This window comes from Clinocottus analis, unplaced genomic scaffold, assembly GCF_023055335.1.
Source record: "Clinocottus analis isolate CAN_PGR_092001 unplaced genomic scaffold, fCliAna1.0.p SCAF_2, whole genome shotgun sequence".
Taxonomy (NCBI): Eukaryota; Metazoa; Chordata; class Actinopteri; order Perciformes; family Cottidae; genus Clinocottus; species Clinocottus analis.
In genome coordinates this window covers 17370059-17386622 of record NW_027175931.1, presented here as the reverse complement: position 1 = coordinate 17386622, position 16564 = coordinate 17370059, and the positions used below count along the sequence as shown (strand labels likewise).

The following is a 16564-nucleotide window of genomic DNA, read 5'->3' as shown; positions in this document are numbered from 1 at the left end:
AGATGAGCATGTCCATCAGCATGACAACCCTGTCCGATGGGTGCACCCCAGTAAGTAATGCGGACGACAAAAATATTACAGATTTGAGGCATTCAGATGCTGTGACTGACGCTGTGAACGGAAACATTTGCGAGTGTATTTGTTTTATTGTCTCAGCAAGACTTTTTATCCTCTATATGTATGTGTCAAATATAAGATGTTACTGCATTGTTACTGCCCGTGGAGAGTGCATACAGTCCCATTCCTGTCCACAAGGGGGCAATATCTCTCAGCTAATTCCTTCAGTTGGCGGACTCCCATCCAGCCCTTTTCTCTGGAAGGAGAGTAAATATACAAGGATTTTCTCTGACATACACACACTTTCTCTCACGGCAGCAACACGCTGAGAATTGAATTTCTCATTCAGCACATCTTACCCACATTCAACCCGCCCACGGTAAATCCTGCGTCTGTTCTGGTCATTGTAATTCTACACTGAAGTCGTCGGCTGCCTTCCAGCTGAATAGCAAGTGTGTGTGTGTGTGTGTACACACTTCCCCACTAATCTCCAGCCCTGAAGTCAACAGGCAGGTTAAACATCAGAGACGGCTGGGAGAGTTGTGTGTATGGGCACACTTAGTCCACACAATCGTGACAGAGAAAAGCTTTAACAACGACTGTTTGCTTTGGATTCTCGTGGATGAGAAGGGGGTCGGACGGGTTATGAGTGAAGAGCGCTCAGAGTGGCGTGCAGCTGGAATTAATGTGCGCTCTTTTCAGGGCCGGTATCTTTACAGTAACGCGTGATGTGAGCAGCTGACTGGTTAGTGTTCGGGTCAAGAAGGTTGTGGATAAAGTCTGAAGGCAGTCTGTTCTTTATTTTGTACACACACACGCCTCCAAAGCACACACACACACACACACACACACACACGGTAAACGCCACTTGTGTTGGAGATCCTTCGGGACAGCCAGGAAATGCTTAGGTCTTCTGAAAAAGGCAGATGATCTTCACACAAAGAGAGAGAGAAAGAGTGTGTGTGCGTGTTTGCGTGTGTGTGTGTGTGTGTGTGCGCCTGAGGTCAAGAGAGATGGAGAGCGGTAGGGAGGAAAGATGAAAAGCAGACGTTGGCTCACTGGTTGAATGTGCTGACGCTGAGTATCGGCTCTCTGTGGAGCACGAGGCTCCTCGTCTCACACAAGTTCCTGATTTTATTTCCTTTTTTTGCCTGATTGATTGCAACAGTCTGCATAATCTGTTATATTATCTTTACTGTGTCTCGCTTCATACATTCTCTCTCTCTCTCTCCCTCTCTGAACGCCCTTTTATCTCTTTTTTTTTTTGATTGTCCTGTGTGGAGAACGATACGTTTGGTGGATGTGACAGCTCCACCCTGTTTGAATTTCTAACAGTTTTGTTTCTGTTGACCCAGCGATACATTCTCAATCCACAGCCGCCATTCACAAACACACACACACACAAGCACACGCACACACAAACGCGCGTGTGCTCAAGGAAGAAGACAGGATGATGTGCCAGCTATCTCCAAAGTGATTGAATTTGTAACCTTTGTGCCTCCAACATCAGTCTTTGACAAAAACCATGCTGCATGACACTGCAATACATGTGTGTGTGTGTGTGTGTGTGTGTGCGTGTCTGTGTGTGTGTGTGTGTGCGTGTGTGCGTGCGCGCGTGCACATGTGCGCATGTGCTTGACCCCACTTACATGTGTGTAGTGTGCGCCAGTGTACACAACCAGGTACACAACCAATCAGAAACGTGTGACCTGTGACTCGTTACTGTGTGAATTATCTTTGTCGTTGCATCTCAGCTCGCTGATTGCCACGGCAATCCTGCAAAAACAGAAAAGCAGGGGATATCTTTCTTCGTGATCGATTCCTCTGCTTCGACGCGACGCCACAGAGGCCGGCAGAAATTATAGGTTTCATTAAAGAGGAACCTAACAAAACTCTGGCTTTTATGCCCAGATATGAATCAGCTGTCTACATTTTATTGTTTCATAATACTGCACGGCATCAACACACAGCCCACCGACCACCTATAAATACACACACACGCACACACACATGGACACACAGACCACTACAGCTTTAATTTCAGACTGTCTAGATGATAGATGTCTTTTTATAACCAGACATCAATCAATAGTGTTTGGGGACTGGCTGGATGTTTTTCCAGCAGGATTGCCACTAAGTTATTTGAGAAATGAAGATGAAAAAACAAACATCCAGCGAAGAGCTGATTCCCTACAAGATGTTTGTTTTATTATTTGTTAAAACCTTGTAGTAATTTAATCCTGAATTTCAGAATAAAGTGCTTCCTGCCTTGCCTTCGGGCGTAGTGGTGGCCTGCATTGCATTTTGGGTATGAGAGCTGTCCGTTGCCTTGGTGCTGAACTGTCATACATGGTGTAGTGCCCACGTGTTGCCGCTAGAGGGAGATCCTGCACCACTTTCTTTCACTTTTTGTTTGCTATTTCTTTGGAGTGATTGGACCAATTGTACCACACAAACTTGTTGATGTTTTTGGGAAAACAACAACCTCAAGATCGCCAGAGTATCAAAACTCGTCATGTGATGGCTGCTGCGTGTTTTTGAATATGACGCCATATTTGGATTTCACAATCCAACAAATACCCAACATTAATGCATACAACTGTGTGTGTGTGTGTGTGTGTGTGTGTGTGTGTATGTGTGTGTGTGTGTGTGTGTGTGTGTCCATCTGGTCTGCTGAGGTGCAGTGAGTCGGGCCGAGCAGAGCACCGCTGCCTTCCCCATCTGCCAGCTGTCACGTTTCTCCTTCTGTGCCCTCTCCACCAAGGCTTTTGTGTCATGTTATAGTTTATTTTTGCCTCCGCCTTTCATATTTAATGTCTTTTCTTTCTTTATGCTTCCCTCCAAACCTCCCTGCGTCGTGTTGCTTGTGGCTCTGACTCTCCCTGCAGGTCTCTGTCCCTTTATCACTGGCTCACCCCCCTACTGTTCTCTTGGCTTTATCAGGTCATGCAGCTGCATTACCAGCTATGGAAGCCGGGCAGGGGAGATAAAAGAGGTTGGGCGAAGTCCGGGGAGTATCCGTGCACCGTGTATGTGTGCTTGTTGTGTACAGTGAGGTAGACATTTCTTTATCTATTCTTTATCTTTATCTATTCGCCACGTCTTTAAAGCTTTCAGCCGATTACTGAATCGGCAGCCTGCACAGACGACACCCTGTGTGAGAGCATTTAACCTCTAGCGTTCATTTTCACTCATCTAATCCAATGCAGCGTCCAGATCGTTGCCCTGTCACTTCCTCTATTCACTGTACAAGCAAACCTTCATTACTGTAGACGGAAGGAAGCAGGAAAGGTCACATCTAGTATGTTTATTATAGTTATGCACAAATGCATGAGCATTATTACTGTATAAATGACTCGGCCTCAGGGTCATTTCATTTGTTTGCCGTACATTAACCTCCTGGTTCACCGTTCATAGACAGGTAGACAAAGACAGCTCACTAAAGAAGAATTACTCAAGCACTTTAATGGCACTTACTGTTTGTTAAATATTCTTGAACTTATTGGAAGGTAACATAAGACATAATGTGTATAAAAGGGACAGTATGTAATATTTTGAGGTAGATAAGGAATACAATATTCATACCAATGTTTATTCAGTGTATAATCACCTGAATCTAAGAATGGTTATGTTTACCGTAGCATGGCATTTAAATCAACATGGAGTCGGCCATCTTGCCCCTCCATGTTCCTACAGCAGCTCACCGGTCACTGGCTCAGCGTGAACAACTGGCTAACAGCTGCTTTTCAGTAAACTTCTCTGCCGGCCGACAGGAGGAATGACTGATAGTGATGGATGCCTGTGTTCTTCATTCTTTATGAACTTCCCTAAGAAATATTATTTATTTTATTGACATTTTCCATCTGTTTCCAGTGAGATATTCATGACTTCATATCATTATATTGTATTTAGAGTCTAAATGGTAAAGAAACGTCTAATTCTGTTCTTTTTAAATCTTTTTTAAAAAGAAGTATTTGGGCGCGTAGAAGAACAGAGTATTGATAACAGCGGCTGTGCTGTCCTAAATAACATGTCACTTGTCTCACCGTCTCACATCCCAATAGCACGATGCTCTAAATATTCTTATGCTTTTTGGGTTTGGCGCTCCACTGTGAATCCCATTCTTGAAGGGCAATTTCTCCCCTCTCCCACCTACCTCCCCACCCAGAAAAAAGAAGGTATATAAAGCATTATTAGCCCATCAGTGTTGACACAAAGTCACGTCACATTAAGTCAATTTTTTTTCATATAGCCCAAATATTGCTAATGGGCTTTTACACTATGCTAGATGGAGCATGTGGCGCTCTTGCCCGCTCTAGTTTTGGGAAAAGGAACAAAGAAACTACAGAGCAAATGTAATATTCTTACACATATTAAACATCCAAGTGAATTAGAAGTAGCTGACATATCATTAGAATTATAACAAACGTACAAGAAGTCATAGCACCACTCTCATGACATGTTATTGAAACAAATGTAAAACACAGAAATCATTTGGTCAGCGAGCATCAAAGGAATATCTAATGAACCGGTCCTCTGATGCTGCAGATGATGAAGAGCAGAGATCATGTATAAACCTCCAGTTTGCTCAAACCGGGACATGCCTTGCCGTCTACTTGACACGGTGTCAGGAACCACACATTATTCTGAATCATTACACATCGTGCCAGATATGAAGCCAGCGGTCGGCTGCACGCTGACGACCTTCCAAGGAAGCTGTTTCCCAAAAGCTTCCCCACGTCTCTTCCACCGCAGACCAGAACATCCCTGTGATGAGTTATGGTAATTATGCAAATGCAGCGTAAGGCTTTGGAAATTAATGCTAACCCCCTCCACTCCGTCGCTGGAGGGTGGGTGTAACTGCAGCCGATGCTTTTACAATCCTGTTACTGTAATACCGGGGACAATGCAAAAAGCCTAGGTCAGGCGATTAAGGATTCCCTCGAATTACTTTCGCTTTATTGAAGCCTCATGGAGGCGATTCACGTGTTTAATCATTTGTCTTCATTCATTAGGCGCAGATTAATTGAAGAGGCGGCCTACACGTGGGTTTACACTCTTTCTTATTCCTTGGGAGTGACGCTGAGATGTAATTGACATAATCCCTCCGGTCGTAATTTCTCACCTGGAAAGATGTCCTGTCAGGTGGCGATGCGGCTGCGCTGGGTCTCCCCCGTGTCTCAGGTGGAGGGGAGGAGTGACAGCTCAGGCAGGATCAAGAAGACTCGCCGTGACTCACCAGCCGCGGTATTGATGGACAGAATCATTAGAGACCTCTCACCACTCCATCGCCACCTTATGTGGAGAGAGAGTCCACATCTACAAGCTACTGAATTTGCATTATCTTGTGGCAGCAACCAACATTGACTAGCAACAATAATAGCTTTTTTTGTATGCACTCTGGCTCTCGGTGTCTCTGTAAATGCCCGCAGACATGTGAAGGACATTCGTATGACTCTTATAATTATGTATTATGGAGATTGGGCCTTCAGTGCAACGATGGGGGGCAGCGAGGTCTGACTCTCTGCTAATCACCTGCCAGCGGCACGTCAAGTCAAACATGGGCACTTTCACACCTGGGACACGCCATGTCATACACTCTCCGAGGTGTATATTATACATTACGTGCATGTGTCATGCTGGAGGGGATGTGTGTGTGTTGGAGAAGATTGAAATGGAGCTAAATTCACACTCAGTCTTAATTAATCAAACCCTGGAGCGTTTTCTTTCATAAATGAAGTTCCTAGAGAAGCCATTTGAAATGAATGCAGCGTCACTTTAATTCCAAACACTTATTTTGTTTGGAATCTGCCATAGCATAGCGTTCCTCGCTCCAGAGTGAAGTCATGCCCCATGTGCACTTTCACGTAGAATCCACAAGGGGTCACTGTTCTGCACCGTTTGGATAGTGTTCCAGGTGTCGTAAAACCCCGGGTTTTAAAGGGTATTCCTCTCCATTATTGGACAGCAATACAGTCAAAAATCTGGTTTAATAGGATGCAGATTCATTAAATCTGGTCTAAATTATTGGGAGCGCAGGGATCCTTGTAGAGGACACTCCATCAGCAAACACCCTCCTCTGGTTCCCTCTCACGAGGGCCTTTCCTTTGAAAGATAATAACACATTTTCAACATATTTGCTAAATGAAAGAGAGGTGAGCTGCCTTATCTAGGACCCTCTCTCTCCTATCTTTCTTCCTCTGCTTTGTCTCCTTAAGCCTTTTAATTTCACGACACTTCAATTAAATATTAAAGTGTTCCAGGATGACGTCAGACTTGTGAACAAGCTGCTGGTTTTTTCCAGTCTTCTATATATATTTCCTCCGTCTCTCTTACCTTTTTTTTAATTTAAGTTTCAAGCTTTTCCTTTCCAGCTTTACTAGAATCATCTATAAATACTTTTGTATTGCTGTAAACAGACAATAATAATTATAATTGTACACAAAGCTGAATCAAACCCTTCCTCGGCCATGAGTAGGACTCCCAGCATTACAAATTATTGTTTTATTATTAGTCTGTTGTATGCTCTACATACACTGTGTAAACATTTCAGCGACAGCAGAAACGTATTGCTGCGACTTGTTTGTTGTAAATATGCTAACATGTAAATATGTACTTATATTTGTATTGAAAACAGCTTTAAGTTTATGTTTTTGTATCCACAGCAACAGTATATAACAATGCAAAGCAAATGTATCTGCTAAAATACACATAAGCAATCTGTTCAACACTTTCTCTTAGAAGATGCAAATATAGAAGAAGATCTTTATTTCACTCTTGTGCCCTGAAAGGTGCTGGAATAGCTCGTACGTTGAGTTCATGTTAATTTATAAGGAAATTACAGAGTAACACTTTAACGCATGGTACAATGTGTTTCTTTTGTAAAAACAAAGTGCCGTATGTTGTACTGGATTTAAAGCAGCACAATGCAGAGATTTGCTTTCTATAATTTCATCTTGTCTTTAATTCCTATTCTCTCTCCCCCTCCCTGTTTCTTATACCAAGAGCCTTTCTGTCTTCTCTGATCCCACAACCACCACCACATTATCTTATTGATCTCTCCTTGCCCAGCAACACGGCCATAATTGATCATTAATGTTTCATTGGGGACAGCGGTGATAAGAAGAGCAATAGATTAAGACAATTATGAATCATCTCAGCTCTGGAATCTATCGATCGGGGCTCTGCAGAGGTAATCAACGACCGATTAGCAAAATGCTGCAAAGTGTCAATCTGTACTGCGAAGACAGTTCCTGTGTAAGATTTCTGAACTGTAAGTGGGTCATTCACTTGATGGATACGAGACACAATGTGCTGATCAGAGCTCATGAGCATGAAGCGCTTCTTCAGAATGTACAATGAGGTGGGCGATGAAGAGGAGGATCATGGGACATGAAACCAAGAGATGTAGTATAGCCGGCCCCATCAAAGCATTCAGTTTCATCAATGAGTTTGTAAAGTGATGAATCACATGCACATCAAGCCTGTTGGTTTGTGTTTGTTGGCATATGAAATGTTTGGTTTCTAAGAATAATTTAAATTTGAAGAAGAGATGGTTATTTGGCATTATAGAACTATTGTATTATACGTAAAAACATGTTGATACTAACTCAATTTACTGAGTGCCATTTAGTGAACTTGTTGTCAGTCATTGTTTGTGTGTTTGTAAAAGCGGTCGGTCTCTCATGTTGGAACGTTGCACAATATTTATGGCATCAGCGCCAGAGATGATGGTAAAAAAAACTGCTTCTCGCTCCTGTGAAACAAGCCCTGCCTCCTATAAGCTGTGCTCGTGGTGACAATGTTTTATTAATAGCGCTCGTGCCCTCAGCTCTGCACTTTAACTCAGGTATTCACGTGCACATGCATGTGTGCGTGCGGAGGCACTCGGGGTAGTAGAGGGGTAAAGAGAAAGTGTATCGTATCTCATTAATTCGTATGTGACAAGATTTTGCACATACTGTAGCGCTCAAGAGCTGTGAGGTGTGTGTGTGGGCGTGTGTGACACTGGGTGTAAGGAACAGCCTGCAGCGCTGTACATATCCAGCCTCATTTACCAGATTCCACTCCTCCATTATCAGCGGGATCATTATCCCCTCTCCTCCCTGCCCTCGCTGCCTCACTTTTTCTGGGGCTCCAAAATATCAACACACACACACACACACACACACACACACACACACACACACACACACATTTCACTCTTTCACTCTCAGACAGGATGCTCGTTATTCTGCACCCTTTTTACATGTGAGCACAAAAAAAAGAGAGTCTCTGTGTGTGCCGGGGAACATATAAGTGCAAATGTGTTGTTCTTTTTTTGCAGTAGCTAACAAAACACGGCTTAAGTAGTCCTGTTTGTGTATGCGCTGTGTTCTGCCCCCCCCCCCCACACCTGCAGGCCACATGATGCTGCATCACTTGGGATGGAGATGCAGAGATAGACGTCTAAAACGCAGCTCGTCTCCCTCCGTGCACATACACCTCGCACATCAAGGTTGTATGTATGTCCTCGTGAAAGGACACACGTGTCTATCCTGGCAGGGATAACTGGAAATGGAACATTGACCATTCCTGGCTTGGAAAAGATCAGTGAAGGAAGTAAACCAAATGATTTCATTACTGCTTTGGAGTTTTTTCCGAGTATTTCTTGCTTCAATTGATTATAACCCTGCAATTCTCTTCTGTGTGTGTGTGTGTGTGTGTGTGTGTGTGTGTGTGTGTGTGTGTGTGTGTGTGTGTGTGTTAGTCAGACTATAGTTAGATCATTCAAGCTGTGATTTCTATTAAAATACTTAAAGGGTTAATTCACCAAACTTGTCTGGGCATGTGAAGTTATTTTGACTTGTGCCCTGAAATATGTTATTTCACATGTCTTACTAATTTAATACAACTGTGTCTATTTCAAACAATTTACTTTAACTTGTGTGTTTAAGGAAGGTGACATGTTCCAACGTCTGAGAACACAACATGACCTGTACGCATACTGGCTATAAAGGGCATTGGCCTACAGAAAAGAGCGCTGTCTCTTTAAGAGAGTGACGACGACGTGCAGGATGCTGAACACAAGAACATGTTATGTTATGAATATGCTTGTTTTTAAACTGAGATTTGTTAAGTAAAAGAAGAAGGATGTGTTTGTGGACAGCTCGTTTCAAGGGTGCAACAAAGTGTATTTTATTGCAGACTTTAAATAAAAAATGATTTGTTTAAATTGTTCAAGAAGAAAATAGAAAGAAAAAACTTCCAATCTATCCGCATTCAGGTCAATTTCACTCACACACAACTATTAAATTCTCTGTTTTCAGTTACTTTTCAGGGCAATTCATCGGCGTATTTGTTCCAAGTCGAAGGAGTAGATTGTATCTGCGTTAACACGGTAATGAACATGCAATCTGTTTCAGGAGGAGAGAGGGCGGAAGAGGATTTTGTTTCTCGTTTATTGGTTTGGCATTTCGACACTGGAGAAATCCTGAGAAGAATAAATGTATTGAACAGACGGGAGATAAAGCAAAGGGAGAAAGAGACCATTCTCCTTCCCACTGAGTGCTCTCGTCTCCAGAGAGAAATATACTGATTTGTGATTAATGAAAAGATGGTGAAGAGGCTTCCTCTTTCCCTCTCTTTCTTTTTCCCCTCTCTCGCTAACGCTCTCACGCAGAAAATCCATCTCGGTAATGATGTCTGTGTGTAGGGAATGATTATGGAGCAGATAAAGAGAGAAATCAGCCAATAAAAGGAACACAAAAACATTCTACAGTATTATCATCACACAACCGCTCTGCGGGCGAATCCAGATAGCGTGTTATCATGAAGTAAACACCTGACCTGTTGCGAAACACAAAGTCACAATCTCCTCCCGTGTAACTTTCCATCCACTTTTACAAGGAGTTGGCGTAGCAGTTGTTGCCAAAGTTGCAGAGCGGTAGCATAGGAGGAAGCTTTAAAATGCCTTGCCAACAGGTGCTGGAGGGGAACTTGTGCATCAGCAGCAGAAGCAGAGGGGAGTTATTCTACGCTGGGGATTGGGAGCCTTGCAGGGACGCTGCCTAAAGAGAGCAGGCGGGTGGTGATGCAGTATGCAGGCTTTTGATCAAAAGAATAGTTGACATGCAGGTCGGGTGCATGAGAGGGATCCCTGAGCTGCGTGGAACTCGTTCACGCCTCATTAACCCAGTGAACTGTTTCCTGCTGCGTCGTCCTTATCGTCACATCCAAAACGCATCACTCGCTCGCGTCCCGGTGCTCCACCATCACATGGCATCGCTTTGACCTCTTCGTTGAGCCGGTGACAAACACGAGGGCGAAGGGAACGAGGGAAGGAGGGAGCTTTGTCTTTCGAAACTGTTCCTGCAAGTAATAAGCAGGGAAGTGTGGCAGGAACAAAAAAAAAAAAGTTTGAGGAAAAAAAAAAGGAAAGAGGCGAGTTGAGAGATGTGCAGGGAAGGAATAGGGGTGAGCCAAAGTATCATCATGAAAGCCACCTGGAAGTGGAGGTGCAGCGCTGCACCCGACTGTCACAAGGGAGACTTCAGAGCAACCGTGGAACAAGCCGTCATTCACAGAACATCACTCAGGGGGAGCAAGCTGTTGTTAGCATGTCAAATGTGGGGAAAGGAAGACGGGACTTTAAAAGGGAAGGTGGGTAATTGGGAAAAAGAAATGGCATTTTTCCATGAAATGCAGGATGCCGTCAAGATGAGGTCTCATTTAATGTGGAATTTTTTTTTAATTCACAGTTTTAAGGTGAAAGGTTTGTGCAAGAGTGAAAAAGAAGAGAAGCAATTATTACTTGAGTCGTTAGTCAACCACACTCTTTTCCACCAGGAGCCCTCATCAAGCTGCAGGATTTGACGCATTTGGGTGAGATTGTGGATTAAACCTTATATCCTCTTGTTGTTTCAGAGCTTTTCTTTCAGTGAACACAGTGTGTGTCTGTTTGAGAAGACATAACGATCCTTTAACCTGTGCAACTAGCTTTTCTTTATGTTGAAGTTACCTCTTCTTGCCGTACTGCGGCTGCTTTATTTATCCAACGATTGAGGAACACAGCAACACTTCCTCCGTCTATTGCCTTTTATATAAATTGGATTAACAAAGAAACACCTCAGTATAATGCCATACACTACACAAATACCACAATAGGACTATAAAATGAACATATTGTTATATTAGAGCCTTTGAAAAACAGATTCAACAAGAACTAAACATAACTTTTCATAGCTGTATAGGACAGCGTTCATTTTGTACCTCGTAAACTGGCAACTCGGTGTAGAGTATAGTATTTGTCAGAATTGAGTTCGCTTTTAAAAAAATATATCAAGTGTTCAGGTTTCGTTTGTATCCAGTAAAATAGTACATGTTGCCTCAAACCGACAGCAGGCATACTGCCCCAGACTGAACGTGTGCATATTCACATCAAGTGTCAAGAAAACAATGCATGCAGGACTCACAGAGCAAACAGAGGAGGGCTGACAGCTCTGTTACGACGACTCTTTTCCCCTCACACACAGCGCCGCAGTCTCAAAATCAGTCATTCATTGAGTTCACGAACTCTGAAAACACACACAAAAAAAAAAACAAGACGAGAGGGAGAGAGAATAAAGAGATGTGGGTTGTGGGGAAAGAGAGGGAAGACGAGAGGTCTCTCCAAGAACTCTCACAATCCTGCACAGCTCTTCAGTCGCTTCACACTCCTGTGGGGAGAACGCCGTTTCTGCTTGGAGAAGCGATCACATGTGCGATGAAGACGAAGCTTTAACAGCTTTGTAGTAAGCAGAGCTCACCTGAGACTGGAAGAGGTAGGAAGTTCAGCAGGTTCAAGCAAGGAGAAGCTAACTGTAGTTTGGAAACAAGGAAGTTTTCCAGTTGCAGCCATGTTTTATTAATTACAGTTGTGAAATTGAATATCTTGCAAAGTATTCCCACTATGGGTTCCTTTCTGTACTACATTTGTGGTATTTATTTGTTGTCTGTAACTCTTTGCACAGCAGCTGTTTTTCTCTTGCATGCGGGTAAATATTCCATTGGATGATTTCCATCCTTCAGGAGGCGGCTGTCCCCCGGCCATGAAGGCCGGCTTATGGAAAAGACCCGAGTCTCTCTGGTGCAGTAAATGTATTCAAATCACAGGACATCCATCACAGTGTATATCTAACACACTTTCATTCCACCGTCCCTCATTTGCATATGTTTCAGAGTCTTTTACAAATTCAATATTGTGCTCTCACTCGTTCCATGTTGAATGAAGGAGCAGTCTGTGCATGTGTAATGCAGCACCGACGTCCTCATCCAACACAGCTGTGTGGGGTTTCCAATACAAATCCATCATGCACAGGGAATGAAAGCAGCATGGTGCCATAGTTTAGTCACAGCTATAATTAAACCAAGCAGACTCGTTGGTTGAACAGGAGTTGATTTCATATATTTCATCCGCAGAGTCTGCCTGCCGGGGTACATGCAGACCGACGTGATGAAATCACATCGCAAAGAACATCTTATTCTAGTCGAGTGCATTCAAATCAAGTTTGTGTTAACTTAAGACACCATGTAAATGTGTTTTTAATTGATCATATTTATTTAAGGTGTAGATAACTTGCAACACTAACCATATTTTGTCATATTACTTTATAAACATATTGTGCATTATTGTTGAAACTGTTGGTGGATGTAGTTTGTGCTGCTGTTGGGTTGTTGAGTTGTTTCTGTCCTTTAGCTCACCATCAGTGATATAAATGAGTGGACCGACATTACCACCTTCATGAATCTAAGATATATTGCAGAACTGGTCTATTAGACTGCACTGGTTTTCTAGGTGTACCTAATAAACTGAGTGTCGGTCCAAGACTTGAGAAACTAGAAACAAATACAGGCTGAGGTGGAGATTAAAAGAGTTTGACGGAGAGAAAACTTTCTAATTTCAAGGCAAGCAGACACACATTTCATCCGTCTTGTCTTTGTGGGCGTGAGGCCAGACTGGTGTTAGCTCTTGTGAACACTGTATGCTATTAAGTAGAACTCACTGGACCGTGCTTCCATATAGCCGGCTTCAATGCAGCCAGTGTCATGCCAGTTATGCACTAAGATTAGCTAATTCACTTTTCGTTAAGGCAGATTGCTCTGCTCAAAAGCACATTGTGTTCTGTCCAGAACTCTGTTCTCTCTCTGTAATGATGGAAAGTCTGTCTGCAATGCTGGGGTTCACATTTCTACATGGACCAGAGCCATGAGGTGACAAATCCAACTTTTGATATATGCTTGTATGAAATACTTACCATATATGTAACCAAGGCATGTATATGATTTACCTACTGTGTATTACTGTGTGATTTGTTGTTAGGAAAAGGGACCTATGCACTGTTCCTCACGGTATCAAATTCCAGAGCAGCAGCAAAGTGACTTTGCAGTCAGGATCCGCCTTAAACACAGTAAACAGGTGTCCTTAACAGTGTGAATCTGGGACTGCAAGGGGTAAACATATCATGCCATATCATCTCTGCACAGCTCATCATCCTGCGGGAGAGAACCCACAGCATGGTGGTTTGGATCCACTTCAAGCAGCAGACCACTATCGTGCATAAAAGGTCACAGTGGGCGGAGGAAACCACCCAAAGACTTATAGGAAAGTTTTTGCTCGACAAGCAGGATCGCTATTACCTTGCTGTGAGCACTAATGCCTTTTTTTTAATGTTTTGTTCACAAGATCATCTCTTGTTCGAGCATGTGATGCCTCGTGGGTGTGGTCTGCATGTGGCCCCTCGCCCCGGAGCCTCGACCCAGCCAGCACATGGCCCTTTGATCAGCGCTGATGTTTAATTACACAAAACAAGATAAGAGCGTGTCGCCCATCTGAGCTTGTTCAGCTTTGTCTTCTGCCCCCCTATCTATCTCCAATAGAAAACAGCTGGGCATTTAATGGGGAATGAAACAATTCCTTATCCCAAAAGGCTTGCTATCATCGCTGTTTGTGCTCACCGAGCGCTGCTTTGTCGAGGCTGATGCACGCCCGGTGCCCAGCTACAGGACGCATCCCCGGTTTAGTGCTGTCCATCAACAGCAGTGTCTCTGGATGCTTTATGAACGCAGATGTGCATCTGACACATAAAGACAAAGAGCCTGCTATGGATTCCTATACAGTGGTGTAGACTGTTGTCTGTAGTGAACGAATCAAACGAGTTTAACTGGATAAACGCTAGCTGTTCACTAAGATGGAAACTAATGGGGCAAGATGGCTCCAACACTTTCAGTTTGTTTCTCCACTGAACCCATGAGCACGCTGTATCACAGCTACAGTAGAAGTGAGAAGACAGTGTGAGTTATGGAATCTGTAATGGACAGTCTCAATGACACCACCAGCTGCCAGATCACATTGTTGAACTCAATCCATCACTAAAGAAAGACCCTTTGGACTATCCCCCTGCAGCAGGAATAAGACAACCACAGCTCTTCTGTCTGATTTTAATACTGAGGCCATCGATTCACAGGCCGCTATCTCATCACGGCCTTAATTACACGGTATCTGGTGTTCTATCTGCCCTCCCGTCTGAGCCCGCTCATCATTCAGCACGAGATGAGTGAGATGAGCCCATTTTAATTAAATAAGAGAGTGAGACGAAGACAGATTACAATACCAGTGTGTGCAATATGACCTGGGCTGAACAATGTCTATATTTGGCTGTCACAGGGTTTATGAACGGCTTACATGTGGAGTCCCAGCTTAATTATATAAGATGAAGATATGAAACCGACCTCATGAGAGACATCTGCACCGACCGAGTGTACAGTAAATATAAACACACGTGCATGAACACAGCAGTTGTGTTGTATTAGTAATTAGCTTTTAACTAGAGGAGAATCCCAACAACATTGAGAAAATGAGGAGTCAACAATATAATTCAATGTGATGATTTATTGTCCATCACTTGAATCATATGGTGATGAAATCAAACATCAAGATATTTGAATACTTAATGTAATGGTCTAGATTGATAATAACAAAATAATTTGATCATTTACACTAAATTTCTTTCTAATTGAGAACATATTGAAGTATTTAAGTCACGCAGGAGTACACAGTGAAAAACATTTTATATATACCATTTATTTATTCATTAAATTACCAGAAAATATGTTATGATGTATATCGTTAGACATAAAATTATATTTATCTAAGTAGAATTTTTTTGTCCATGTCGCCAAGCCCTATTTTACAAAAATAGGTTTACTTTATTTTCAACAAGGTGACATATAATTAATGGATAAAGTTAAATCAAATCTACGTAGACATGGATGTTAGACGTCTTTGAGATGCAGCACTGTTTGCTGGATCCATCTTCTTTATGTGAAGGATGACCAAAAATAATCTGATCAAGATTTAATGTTTGCAATTTATTTTTTATGAATGCAAGTTCATCCTCCTTGAAAAGATTAGATTCAGTGTACCCTGCGTTATAACACACACACTCACACACACACACACACACACACACACACACACACACACACACACAGTAAAGGCTAATTTACAAAATGAAACATGTATTCATGAAACATTCGTGAACACGACTCGTGCCCCTGAAACAGTAAATATGTATAATCTGTCACGGTCCAGAGCCCCTGACCAGCTGTGACCCCTCAGACCGATCAGTTCCCTGTGTGTTTAGTGTCAGTGTGGCTGCCGCTGGAAGGCAGAAGTCCCAGCCCTCGCAAGTGTTATCTCTTTAGCAGAGCATGGAGAATCCTGCAGAGCCGAACAGACGGCAGCCATCTTTGTCAGTGGGACACACACCGGTTAGAAACCCCTTGTTGTTCTGCTTTTCTCCCAAAGCAAATGAAAGAGCTGCAGGTATCCTTTCAGGGAAGACATGTGCAAAGGAGGGATTTGGGTGAAGAAAAGAGCTGGAAGCCTTTGTCTGGCAGCTGAATGTAGGAATTTCTTTTTTCATTGATATCTCTGATGCACATGCCCTCCTCGTGTGGCTCGTCCAGTACAACATAGTGTCCTGCATGTGCTCCCGAGGTCAGGTACCGTATAGAGACTGGATTCTTATGATTTCAACTCACATACTTGAACAGCACCTCATGTCTATGTCTTTCTTTTCTCCACCATTGCCTTCCTTTGGGCTTTGTTCCCTGAGCTGAAGACACAGAAGAGCATCACGGCTCTGCCACAGACCGCCTCACAGCAAACACTGGCTTTTGACTTCACGGTGCTGGAGCCAACTCGGATAAGAGGATTACGGGACAGAGGACGACTGAACAGGACGTTTAGTGTCGGCGCCCATAAACAGTCCGATCAGCAGCTAAGGGTTATTAGGCAGCTCCCAGACTTAAAGACGCTCTCTGTCTCTAATTGGCTGTCCCAAACTTCTCACATCCTCCTCTTTTGCCTCTCTTTCTTGGCATCCTCCCAATTTAGCTTGACTTATTGGGAAATCTTACGTCCGTGCTTTATTTCACACTGATGTACTTACCTTCGTCCTGGTACGTTGTGTTCCATCTCCATCTT

At 43.1% G+C, this 16564-nt stretch overlaps 1 protein-coding gene across 2 annotated transcripts in view; it reads left to right on the top strand.

The window, feature by feature from the left end:
* Positions 1 to 16564, top strand: part of schip1 (schwannomin interacting protein 1) — a 175399-nt gene that overhangs the window by 52742 nt on the left and 106093 nt on the right. For both annotated transcript variants that reach the window (XM_068584694.1, XM_068584695.1), the window contains one exon: positions 1 to 50. This exon is cut by the window's left edge and continues 86 nt beyond it. In XM_068584694.1, coding sequence (XP_068440795.1) covers positions 1 to 50 — 50 coding nt within the window. The remainder of the gene's footprint in view (positions 51 to 16564) is intronic.